Consider the following 12756-nt stretch of genomic DNA (forward strand, 5'->3'; position numbering starts at 1 on the left):
AGACGTACGCAGCAGATTTGAGCTAACCCAAAACACAGCACCTTTATTTCTCTCACCCCAGACTGATTTAGCCAATAAGAAGACTGATGATGGTTTTCAGTGATGCATTTTTCGGTTGCTTAGAGTTTTTCTGTTTGAAATGAAACCAAATCAAGAGAAAAAGCCACAGATTTACATACTCATGAACTGATTCTGACCAGAGTAAAGAAGCTCCAGGCTATATGTGCCACATCCACCTCCAGTACTCGTACCTGTACCTGAAACTCTGAGATGTTTGCATGGCTACGTTAAGTTACGGTACTGTAGCTAAAACTCAAAGATAGATTTCAAAGCTGCCTGTTAAACATTTCACACTTCACTGTAGACTCGTTGATTTTAAAACTAGATAAACGTGATAAAAGAGGATGATGATGTTGACCATTACATGGACATCATGGGTATTTTTGTTGTTATGTTCTGCAGGTAAAACACCACAGAAGAAGAAATACATCGGCGTCAGAATGATGAGTCTCAGTTCATCGTAAGTCCCAGCTTCCCTCACCTCTACTTTTGACATCCACAGAAAAATCATGTAAACTGCATTTAAACAGGATTAAATACGTATGATTATTTAATGTGTCGATTTCTGTGAGAGCGGCCTGGAAAATCTAAATCCTGACTCGGTGTGTTGTTGAAGCTCCCTGGATCCCTAAAATGGATGTTTCTCAATCCTGACTTTCATACATAATCAGGGCGGTGATCATATCGATAGGGTGACGTTAGCTTTCGATACCCGCTGCCAAATGATCGCTTTAAGCAGGAATGTAAGTCGGGCCAGGCCGCGTTCACAGCCTTCAGGTCAGAGTAACGTCTAAGCTGGCCGAGAGTCGCAGCAGGAAACTCCCCAAATCACCAAAACAAGCCTCACTTTATGACAGCTTGTTAATTTTAAACATGCCCTCTGGTACTTTTAAAATGAACTGCCATCACATTTACGCTTTTCAGGTTTCACCCTCCATCCAAGTACCAATTTTTCTAAATTTCACAACACTGCACAAGAAGCCAAGATAATAGGTAATCTCCTCAGTGATCATCAGTCAGCTTTATTCATGTCAAACCTATCGTGTGGTAATGCACTTTCAAGCCTGCTGCAAGTGAAAACATGCTGCTGCTGCACATTGGAACACGATTGGCTGATGTATATCAGTCCTTACATGTTGGATATAGTCAGCCAATCACGTAACAGGAGGTCAGTACATACAATACAATACATGGTCAATACGACCTGCTGAAGCTCAAACTGGGCATCAGAATGGGGAAGGAAGATGATTTCATTGACCTTGATCATGGCGTGGATGCTGGTCTGAATAGTTCAGATTGTCCCACACAACCGTCTCTATCTTTACAGTAAATGGTCTGAAAAACAAACCATGTCCATCCCTGTGTAACCACGGCGTACCATCTTCTGATGGTTGCTTCCAGCAGGATAAAGCACCTTGTCACAAAGACACAAATGGCCACCACAGCCACCTAAACTGAATCCTGTAGTAGATCCTCATGATTTGGTGGAACAGGAGATTCACATCATGGATGTGCAGCTGCAGCAGCTAAATGATGCTGTCATGTCAGTAGGGACCAAAATCTCTGAGTAATGTTTTCAGCACCTTGATGAAGCTTCGGCACAAAGAGCAGTTCTGAAGGCAAAAAGGAGTGCTAGCAAAGTGCAGCTAATAAACGGGCCCCCGGCGAGAGCAGGAGGTCAGTAACATCAGGGGAAAACAATCAAGGAATCAGTGACTCACTGGGATATAATCCAATCAGAACAAGGCCCCAAACCTCCACAGAGGTTTGGAGAATCAAAACTCATAATTACCCATAAACTCAAATACAACCATACTGATTTTAAGTATTAAAAGGACTTGGTGTGAAGTAACGGCTCTGGACACACAACAATTAGAAAACACCTCCCAGGTTTGAGACCATTTCTTGTGAAAGACATTTTCAGAGGGATTAATGCTCTCAATATGGCTCCAGTGTGGAATATGCTGTTTTAGTGATAATGCAGTGTGAAGCACAGATGGCTACTCTCAAATCATTCTGACTGCTGTGAATCAGGACTGGCAACACAAATTTTACTATGACCGAGAAGATAAAATGCTACACAACATTTCTGCTGGTTTGAAGCACCATTTAACCTGCTGGAGACGCCAAATGTCCTTTTGCTGATCAGCATAATGAGAAAAATGCTGCATGTGTCATATTTTGCAGCATCTTCATCATATTTGGGGCAGTTAATCACTTTTATTTTTGCTTACAAACCACAGAATACTTGACGGAGCCTTGGGAACTTCAGAATAAAATACTCTTGCTTTCTGACAGGCCTTAATTATGCTGACAGTCAGCATGGTTCAGGCACCACAGACATTTAAATCTGGGCCTGTCATTTCAGACATTTTGCTCCAGAATGGTGGTGAACACAGTGACTGCATGATGCAGGTCATAGTTCATCGCCATCAGCTCTCAGAGTTTGCCCTCTCTTCAGGATGTCACTTCTAATCTGAGTGAAGTTTTAGAGCCCAGAATGAATCAAATGCATCAGAGTGACGTGCTGAAAACATTCGATGCGGAAGCTCATGTTCTCACTGGTTTTCTCCTCTTTTCTCAGGCTGGCTAAAGAGCTGAAGGAGCGGCAGTCAGACTTCCCAGATGTCACTTCTGGGGCGTACGTCATTGAGGTCATCAGCCGAACTCCAGCTGAGGCGTGAGTGTTTCATTTCATCCTCTTATTCCCATTTTATTTTAGTGTTCACTGTGTACTAAGTTCACATCGGGGTATAAGAGTTCAGGATATGGACAGGATACTTCTCTATCCAGAGAGTTTTATTTCCAAGGCACAAGTGGCACATTTGGCATCGGCGGGGTTCTCGTATGTTAAAGCAGGTACAAGAGTGCATGCTGGGTGGTTACAAACATGCTTCTGCAGACTATACTCTGTCTGTGGAACGGTTTTTGCTACTCAAGCGTGTTGAAAGCAAACCGCAGCGGCCCACCTGAGGAAACAGCAGGTAGAGTTTGTTTTCTTGTTGTCTGCTTGGTTTATGCAGAACATAGACGGCACTCAGGAGGAGCCTCTGATCGTGCTGACTGCGAGGTATGGAAAGTTCACCTCTGATTTTAAAGCTGCTGTTTTGCTTTTTGGAAACATCCTGGAAGCTGGCAGCAAAAACAGAAAAATGAGTGTTTCCCACCCAGAGCGTCCAGCTCGCTCTGGCAGGGAGGACAAACTGCTTCAGTCATAGCTGCGCAGATCTGGGTTTCTCTTTGGCATCGCTTCAGCTCTGAAAGTAGAGCCTCAGTGTTTAAAGGACTATAAGAGGTGGCTTTGGGTTCGTTTCACTGAACAGCTGGGAAGCACTCGGTCCTAAATGTGTTTTACCAAAAAGTAATCACTTCTTTGTCTTTACTTTTTTTTATTTCCTGGTGCTTCTAAGTCTAACCAAAGATGCCTGACGTCCCACATTTTCAGGGGGACAGTAAAGTATTCCCAGTTTTGCCAGCTAAGAGCTATAATCTCTGAAGACCCTGTCCTTGGGCCTCGTCCCAGCTGTACATGACCAAAACATGGTAAATGGCCTGTATTTGTATAGCGCTTTACTAGTCCCTAAGGACCCCAAAGTGCTTTACACTACATCCAGTCATCCACCCATTCACACACACATTCACACACTGGTGATGGCAAGCTACACTGTAGCCACAGCCACCCTGGGGCGCACTGACAGAGGCGAGGCTGCCGGACACTGGCGCCACCGGGCCCTCTGACCACCACCAGAGGGCCATGAAACATGTCACTTTGCAGGCATGTCGCGTGTCCGAACCACCTCAACTAGCCTCCTTTTGGTGTGGAGGACTAGGTGCTCTACTGTCAACTCCTCGCAAATTAGTGAGCTCCCCACCTTTTCTCTAGGCTGACTTCAGACCCCCTTAAAGGATTTAGAGGAAGCTCATTTCCACTACTTTTGTCAGTCTCATATTTTCAGTCACTACCACAGCTAATAACCTCTATGAGAGCAGAAACACAGATACATGGTTTCAGTGTCATTTCCATCTATACATTTTTATTCTTGGACTCTACTACAGCAGCTTTGTATGATTTGCAGTACAAAATAATCCTTCTTTGTATTACACTGGATCTTGTGCAGCCCTTCAGTTCATCCTCTCCCTGGAATAAGGAGGTGTGTGACAGGAATACCTTTTTATTCTTGGTAGTCCAGAATAACTCGTCTTTTCTTTTCATTCTTTGTAACAGAGCCGGCCTGAAGGAGAGTGATGTCATCATCAGCATCAACGGCGAACGAATCACCTCTGCCAGCGACGTCAGTGCTGCCATAAAGCGGGACGACACGCTTCGAATGGTGGTGAGGCGAGGCAACGAGGACGTCATCCTCACCATCATCCCCGAGGAGGTCGACCCTTGACCTCTTTCAACGCAACACCTTAACCGCTCACGCGATCTTGAGCTGGCTCTCAGTGTTTTTCAGCCAATCATGAACACTTAAAAAAAAGAACAAATATGTTAGGGTGTGTCTGGGGCCACACCTAGAATTTGTAATTATTAGTACTGCTACTCGTCTTCCATTTTTATAACGCTGACACACCTTCAGAGGTTCGTCACTCTGGGATCTGATGCTTCGACCCTGTCATTGTACGGCTCATATTAGCTCTCATCTTTCCTCTTTTCCATCCTCACAGACCTTTTATATCCTACTAACACCATCTGTCGCTACAAAGAGGTTACTGCAGGTTTCCGTAGTATCACTGTGTACTGTATGTTCTCCATGGGATATTTTTAATAGTGTTTTTTTTTTTCAGTATGTGTTTGATGACAATGTTTTCAAAAAAGGGAATAAAATTATTTTTAAAAAAGTCTCTTTATTAATAATCATGATGCCCTCTAAAAACACTAACAATTTATCCAAGTATTTTTTTCCCCTATATTTATATTTTCCTATATTTACCCAAGATTTGTGCAAATATTCAGTACAAATGGTGCATCGAGGGAAACCGCTGACCTTCTGAGTCACAGCCAGTCTCAATAAGAACGCCAGGCTTTGAAATTCGTGCAACATTTTTGTATTTTCTCACATTTTAACTGTTCCTGAACTCCAAGGATCCGTGCTGGAGTCCCCGAGTATTCCTCTTCCTCTTAGTTTCTCTTACGTAAGTCATCATGATGAATTTTCATCACTTCCTTGTCATAACAGGAAACTTTTTGAGCTTTACTTTGTTATCTTTACAAACCAATAGGAGCTTATTTATACTGACTTTTCCTAACATGACAAATGATATTTTTATAACAAGAGTTTCGTTGCCTGAGGAGACTTTTAAAAAAATACAGATTTAGTTAGAACAAGAAGTAGAAAAGAAGACAGTGGGTCTCGTTCACTAATATGGGCAGGTATTTATGACCAGAATATTTATTCTTAACACTGTTTTGTGTTATTGAATCAGTTTTATTCAAAATCCTCACACTTGTGTCCACTCTTGCATAATGTCATGCACCCAGTTCTATATTTATAGGGAAGAACAAATATCTCACGGTGCATCTGGGAGAAAGTGGTGGAGTTTCTCTGAGAGAGAAGCCCGCACAACTAAACAACAACAGCTGGAAGAAACTCCAACAAGTGTCTGAGAAGGACACCTAAAAAGGCAAACCTTTCCTGAGCTCTTCCTCCGGAGTGCCGATGGCTTAAAAATTAAACTTTATGATAAATGTTGACGCAGACTGTGGCTCGAGTTAAAAACACAAGAGTGATGTGAAAAAGAAGTTCGTGAATGAGGCCTTTTATGTTACAACAGTCTAGGAGCCCATCGGCGACTCTGCCTCCCTCTTTCTGACCTCTGAGGACAACGGTCAATATTTTGAGCATAGGCTGTATATTATACATGCAGAAAGCTAAAGTGATGCCACATAGAGATCTGTGATGTCCCAAAATGAAGCCATCGCCATTTTGGTGTTTTGAAACCAGACATGACAAGCGACCACCCAAAACCATTGGATCCTGCTGTTTGATTCTAATGAGGACGCTAATTTACAAAGTCAACTTCTTTATGTATTTAATAAGACTTGAAGCTGTAATTTGAGCTCATAAACTCATCAGAAAAGTGTTTACTGGTGGCACAGAGTATAGCGTGAAGTGTACAGGTCTACAGTTTCTGCTCAGATTTATTCCTGCAAAACTGACTGAAGATGAAAATCTTCACAATGCAAAAGACAACTAGTAATAATTCCTGAATAGTATATAGTTGAGTTTTACAATACTTACACCAAAAACAAAACCATCAGTAGATTGTCCGATCCAAATAGAACCAAATTCTGGAGTTTGATGTGCATATTTTTGATTTTCAAGATTTGGGTCATTCCTTCTCTAATGGAACATGAACACAAATATGTAAAAACTAAACTAAATCAGCTTCAGAAATTATTTTGCTGATTCTTTTAAGGGTTGCACAGTTTAGCACGTTCTTACCTGTCTGACCTTTTCACTAGATCACCAAGGTCTGCAGATGCTGTGCATTAAAATACTGTAACTGCTGACTTTAACTAATTTAATTACATGTAAATCTTCTGTGTATTTTTGGTATGTAAAGATTGTAAACAGTGGTGCGTAAAAGTGGTGGTGTACTTGATTGATATACATTAAAATTATACCACATTTTCCTTAATGATTAAATAAACCCAGATTAAATAAACTCAGAATTATTGCTTCCTGTTGACTGAGGGTGAAAGATCATTTTTTGAGTGTGTGAACCAAACTGAGCTGAGGTCAGGACCCCAAACTCCATCTGCACCTGAATGTAGAAACACATCAGAGCACAACAATTGGCCCATTATGGCCTGATAAAGTTTCACTCATGTGCCTTTAATGCCTCCCACTGCTGCTGGGTGTGTCAGAATTTAACACAAAGGCAAAATGAGTGAATCAACGACTCTCAACGACCCGATCAGATCAATAACTGCCGCCCTACACCAGCTCTAGAGATTAATTTAATTATCTTTTTAGACGCTCTAATCAGCACACGTGACATCAGGCACCACAAAGGTTGGTCATTTTTAAGGTTGACCTGTTGACCAACAGATGACGGGGAGTTTTCATTCATTCTGTTGTCTAAAACAACTTCCTGCTCACATTAACACATAGCTGAGGAAATGAAATATTGCTTTTGTGTAAATGATTTAAGGATTACATTAGTACTTGGACTAGTTATAGTGGACAGGAAATATTTGCATTCAATGTAATGTCCAGTTACGTTCAACCCCTGCAGATTTGGAAACTAGGACACTGATACAAATGGCTTCAACAGCATCTTCAGCAGATAATGAAGAACCTTTGTTCCAGTGATTACATTAACATTTAAGTGATCACTTTCAGTTTACGGCTGTGGTGTGAAAGAAGTAACGACAGTTATGCTGGAGTAACTGTTATTGTTCCAGGAAGCTGGACCCTGCCCTCTTATCAGATACCTGCAGGGCATCCCAGACGGCTCAGAGCATTTCACACCTTGACCGAACAAACCCAAATGGGTGAATGGGTGGGTCAACAACTCTGAGGCATCAGGAGAGGTTAAAACCCGAGAAGTCACCAGAAGTCAGTCAGAACCGCAGGGACGAGAGGAAAAATGTCTTCAACCTTGGGTAAGTCCTGGCTGCCTGCTTTTTAGCACTTAGATGGTCCCTAAACTTAAGTTATTCTTCTTACAAATGTACAAAGTGATTCTTTTAATTCTATCACTACTTTCACCATCATCTGTTCAAGACCTAACCTAATTTCTTCCACAAAACGTACCAAGTTTAGAAAATAACTTAACATTTATACTTTTTCTGGAGGCTTCTTTTTAAAACAAAGTAGAAACCTTTTATTTTAATAGTTGCTGAGATGAAGTGATGCAAAACCATCAGCATACACGTGATCTTGTCCTGTATCCTGATGTTTACCAAAGAAACATCATGCAGGCGGCTTTGCTAATGACAGAAACATCCAGTTTGAAGCTCCAGTCAGTGTACGATAACGATAAGTAATAACGGCGATAACTCATTTTCCTAATGAGTAAAGAAACTTTGATTGTGTTTCAGGGCCACACAGAAGAATTGAATTTAGTTTCTCATTGCATTGTTGCTCATACATTTGTGATGTTTGTACCTTTCAGATATTCAGCAGCTGTTACCAATCAAAGAAGAACTTGATGAGTGGAGCCCTGATATGGAGCAGCAAGTCCAGCTCCTCAGCATAAAGAAGGAAGAGGAGGAGGAAGCTGACATCACTGATTTCCCGCTCGCTGCTGCTGCTGCGGTGAAGAGTGAAAATGAAGAGAAAGTGCACTCACTGTTTCATCATGTTAAAAACGAATATACGGACGAGGAGGAGCCTCAGACCAGCAGCTCAGGTAAAAAAAAACTATGAAACTGCACCAACATTTTTTCTCTGTGAGGAATCAGGTTTTATATTTTGTTTGCTTCTGTTGTGGCTTTGTTAGTTTCACTTCAGTAATGTTATTATTAAAGTATGGAGGGTATTTTTAGGGCAAGATTTAAGAACAAGTGATGAAATCCATTGAATACAGTCACCTCACTAATTTGATTTGTTTTATTTTAGTTTCTCTTAGTTTTAACTTTGACCCAGTTAATTTAGTTGGCTGTGATTAGATTGGATGATGTAATTGGAAACCAGTGTCCCCATACACCCAGCATTTTGGCTTTTTTAAAATATGCTCATCCATCTGTGTGTACCTTGCAGGTGTCCATCATGTGTTTGATATTAAAGAAGAGGTTTCCCATGAATGGAGCCCGAGTGCGAATGAGCAGGACTCAGACTTCTTCCAGGAAGAAGAGCAGGAACGCTGCATTGGCCAGGATGGACTGCAGGAGGATGACAGACGTGCAACAGCTCCCAGAACCTTTCCGATGCCAATATTCAGTGTTGCGTCCCGCAATGCATTTCAACGCCTCAAACTTGAACAGAGAGAAAAAATCAAATTCTGCGTGCAAACCAGGATATCTGTGAAGAAAACCTTCAAAATGCTTCAGGAAGTTTACGGCAGCAAAGCAATGAGCCGATCAAGATGCAAAGATTGGTATTTGCGTTTCAAAAATGGCAGAACATCCGTCGATGATGAAACGAGGTCAGGGCGACCCAGCACGAGCACAACTCCCAAGCACATCCGAGAAATCGATCGACTTGTGCACCAGGATTTACGGATCTCCATGAGGGAGATTTCTGCCATTCTCAACGTGTCATTCGGAACGGTCCAGGCGATCCTGACGTCCACTTTGAACCTGCACCAAGTGGCTAACAAGTTTGTGCCCAGGCTACTGACTCCCGAGCTGAAGCAAAATCGTTTACAAACCTGCAAGGATCTCTGTCAACAGACGCGAGATGACCCAACGTTCATGTCCCGGATCATAACTGGCGATGAAAGCTGGGTGTATGGCTGCAAGCCTGGAAAAGCAAGGAAGGTGAATCCGACAAGGAGCAAGATCATCAGGTCAAGCTCATCGTCTTCTTTGACATTCACGGGTGGTGCATCGAATTTGTTCCCGACGGTCAGGCGGTTGATGCCCGTTCTACCTCAACGTTATGACGCGTCTCAGGAAGAACATCGAGGCCAAACGACCTGAACTGTGGCAGAAAGGCGACTGGCTGCTCCATCACGACGACACACCCGCCCACAACGCACTGAAAGAGTGCCATTATTTCTGCTACACCGACACAAATCTCATTCTTCACCCACAGCACTCACCAGATTTGGCCCCCTGCGACTTCTTCCTCTTCCCCAAAATCAACGCCAAGTTGAGGGGACATTTTTTTGACACAGTGGAGGAGTTCCAGCATGCGTCGCTGATAGTACTGGATTCACTGGGAGAAGAGGACTTCCACAGAGCTTTCACAGCGTGGCAGCAGCGCTGGGTGTGGTGTGCTGCTGTGCAAGGCAACTACTTGGCAGCGAATGGTGGCCAGATTTAAACTGAATCCATATTTTTGTATATTTGTTTCATATTTTTAGTATTTTTATTCTTTTTTTTTTTGTAGCATGAATATTAGCATGCATATTTACTGATGTTTGATCTTATTATATATAACTTTTTTTAATGACTGTATGTTTAAGTAAAGTGAAAATGGTAGGTGGTACATTCCCATTGTAAATATGTCAGCATGTGCATATTTACAATTGGATCACTTTATAAAATGTAAACAAAAACAGAACAACAAGAAAAAAGAGAAGGATGGGTCTTATTTGTCATGATCAGAGCGATCCAATATTAATTCCCCAGATCCTCTGAATCTTTTGATGAAAGGTGGTGTTGATGTTTAGATTGTCAAAGTCTTCAGTTTTACATTGATAGTTATTCTGAAACTGTTCCACAACTTTTAGATGTGGTTTTTTATTGTTGTTGTTGTTGTTATTTTTTTGCAGACTGGTGAACCTTTACTTGAGAAATGTTTTTTTTTTAAATTCCAGTCATGTTGTTGACCTGTTGCTGTAATTAGTCACGAACAATTCCTCCAGCTGTTTATTTTTAGTCCCTCTTGCTTTTCCAGCCTCTTGTGTCCCTCACGCAGCCTTTTTGAGATGTGCTGCTGCCATAAAAAAAGCCAAACTGAGCGAATATTTTTCATCTCAGGTCAAACATTTGATGTATTTTGTTGTGTTCTTTTGTGAATAAAAATATGGATTTGTGAGATTCGGAAGTCACTGCATTCAGTCTTTATTTTACACAGCATAGGTTTAGTTTGTAGTTTGCTGGGCTCTGGGAACATAATAGAATATAATAGAGGGTAGATTTTGCAAGAAATTCATTAAGTGACTGTCAGTAGGACTGAGTACTGCTCCCCTCACACTCCTCTTCCACATAATGAGGAAAAAACTCTCCTGTGTCCAAACTGGACTAAAGTAAAAAACACACACACTGTAACTGAAACATGATGGACCAACACAGAAAGACAACCATTCATTCTCACACTCATATCCAATTTGGAATTGCCAGGCATTCTAATCCAAGCATGTCTTGACTGTGGGATGTCCAGAGCCCACACAAACCCCGGACCCTGTTACTGTGAGGCAGCACTGTTTACCACCGCTCTAACATGTCAGCCTAAATTACTGTCCGTACTTCTTTTGTTTTTTGTACACAAATAAAAACATTTTTTATATATTATTTGCAAGATGATACTTAATCCTCTGAACTGTGTGAAAAATAATTTAAAAATAAGCAAATGCAAACGTATCATGTAACCTGGTGATATATATATGTGAGACCTGCCCATATTTGAACAGTCATATGCAGAGATTTTCTTCATGTGGTACAAAATCACAACAACTGTTGCATCAAGGTCCTTTATATTGTGAGGTAAAGACCTTAAAACAATACAAAGGAAACCCCAACTATCATATGACCCCTATTAGCAAGCGCACATAGGGGTCAAGGAAAAACTCCCTTTTACAGGAAGAAATGGTAAATGGCCTGTATTTGTATGGCGCTTCACTTAGTCCCTATGGACCCCAAAGCACTTTACACTACATTCAGTCATTCACCCATTCACACACTGGTGATGGCAAGCTACATTGTAGCCACAGCTGCCCTGGGGCGCACTGACAGACACTGGCGCCACCGGGCCCTCTGACCACCACCAGTAGGGTGGAGTGAAGTGTCTTGCCCAAGAACGCAACGACTGAGACTGTCGGAGCCGGGGCTCAAACCAGCAAGCTTCCGATTACAAGACGAACTGCCAACTCTTGAGCCACGATCGCCCCTCCAGTAGCTCAGGCAATCAGCCCAACTTTGAAACAAATGAATCCCAGCATTTTATATCTGCAGTCTATATCTCCAGACAATCTGAACAAGGCTACAAGGGAAACAGCTCAGGGAAATGGGACACAGGTGAAGTCGATCAAGACAATAACAGAGGGGTAGCAAAAGTCAAAGCCACAAGAGACGACTAACTATCAAAGAAAAAGAGGAAATAACCCAAAAGATAGCAAGAAAGCACAGAGACAAGAAACTACCGCTGACCACGAAACACTGACGATGCAGGGAGAATAAAGAGAGGATAACTTACAAAACTGAGCGATCATCATGATTAAACACAAAGCAAAATTCGGTATTCCCAGAGATCCACAGCATACTGGTTCAATCTGTTAAGATATAAAGAATTTCCAACGGTAATCATAAGCAGATTAATCACAGTGTTAACATTACTGCACAGAGATATTGTTGATGCTGGACAGCAGCAGAATTTAGCTACAGATTTATTGTAAATAGGGAGACGATATAAGACAATTATTTTGTAGATTTATACTTGTGAGGAAAACAAGGTAACCAAGTGGGTCTGACATGTGAACCTGATTGGAAGTTATGTTGTTTGTTACAACAGGAATGTGTGTGTAAATGAACAGAAAAGGATGGTGTGAAACAGACGAGGAAGAGCCTGCAGACCAAACACAACTCATGTCTCCTGTCTCTACTTTTCTGTATAAAACAGACCCCATGGATGGCCTGTACCATGTTCACGGCTGTGGTGTGAAAGACGAGTGAAAGAAGTAAAGACAGTTATGCTGGAGTAACTGTTATTGTTCCAGCCCCTCTTATCAGATACCTGCAGGGCATCCCAGACGGCTCAGAGCATTTCACACCTTGACTGAACAAACCCAAATGGGTGAATGGGTGGGTCAACAACTCTCTGAGGCCTCAGGAGAGGTTAAAAACCCGAGAAGTCACCAGAA

At 41.9% G+C, this 12756-nt stretch overlaps 2 protein-coding genes across 2 annotated transcripts in view; both read left to right on the plus strand.

Annotated features, from left to right (window-relative positions):
* Positions 1 to 4903, plus strand: part of htra1b (HtrA serine peptidase 1b) — a 45414-nt gene extending 40511 nt beyond the window's left edge. Inside the window, exons 8-10 of the mRNA XM_031745431.2 lie at positions 463 to 520; positions 2645 to 2740; positions 4286 to 4903. Coding sequence (XP_031601291.1) covers positions 463 to 520; positions 2645 to 2740; positions 4286 to 4454 — 323 coding nt within the window. The 3' untranslated portion in view covers positions 4455 to 4903. The remainder of the gene's footprint in view (positions 1 to 462; positions 521 to 2644; positions 2741 to 4285) is intronic.
* A 2753-nt stretch (positions 4904 to 7656) lies between these two features.
* LOC120441494 lies at positions 7657 to 9590 on the plus strand. The gene is made up of 4 exons (XM_039616764.1): positions 7657 to 7672; positions 8185 to 8421; positions 8772 to 9506; positions 9583 to 9590. The coding sequence occupies exons 1-4, from the start codon at positions 7657 to 7659 to the stop codon at positions 9588 to 9590; spliced, it is 996 nt and encodes a 331-aa protein (XP_039472698.1).
* Positions 9591 to 12756: the final 3166 nt, after the last annotated feature.

This window comes from Oreochromis aureus, linkage group 8, assembly GCF_013358895.1.
Source record: "Oreochromis aureus strain Israel breed Guangdong linkage group 8, ZZ_aureus, whole genome shotgun sequence".
Classification (NCBI taxonomy): domain Eukaryota; kingdom Metazoa; phylum Chordata; class Actinopteri; order Cichliformes; family Cichlidae; genus Oreochromis; species Oreochromis aureus.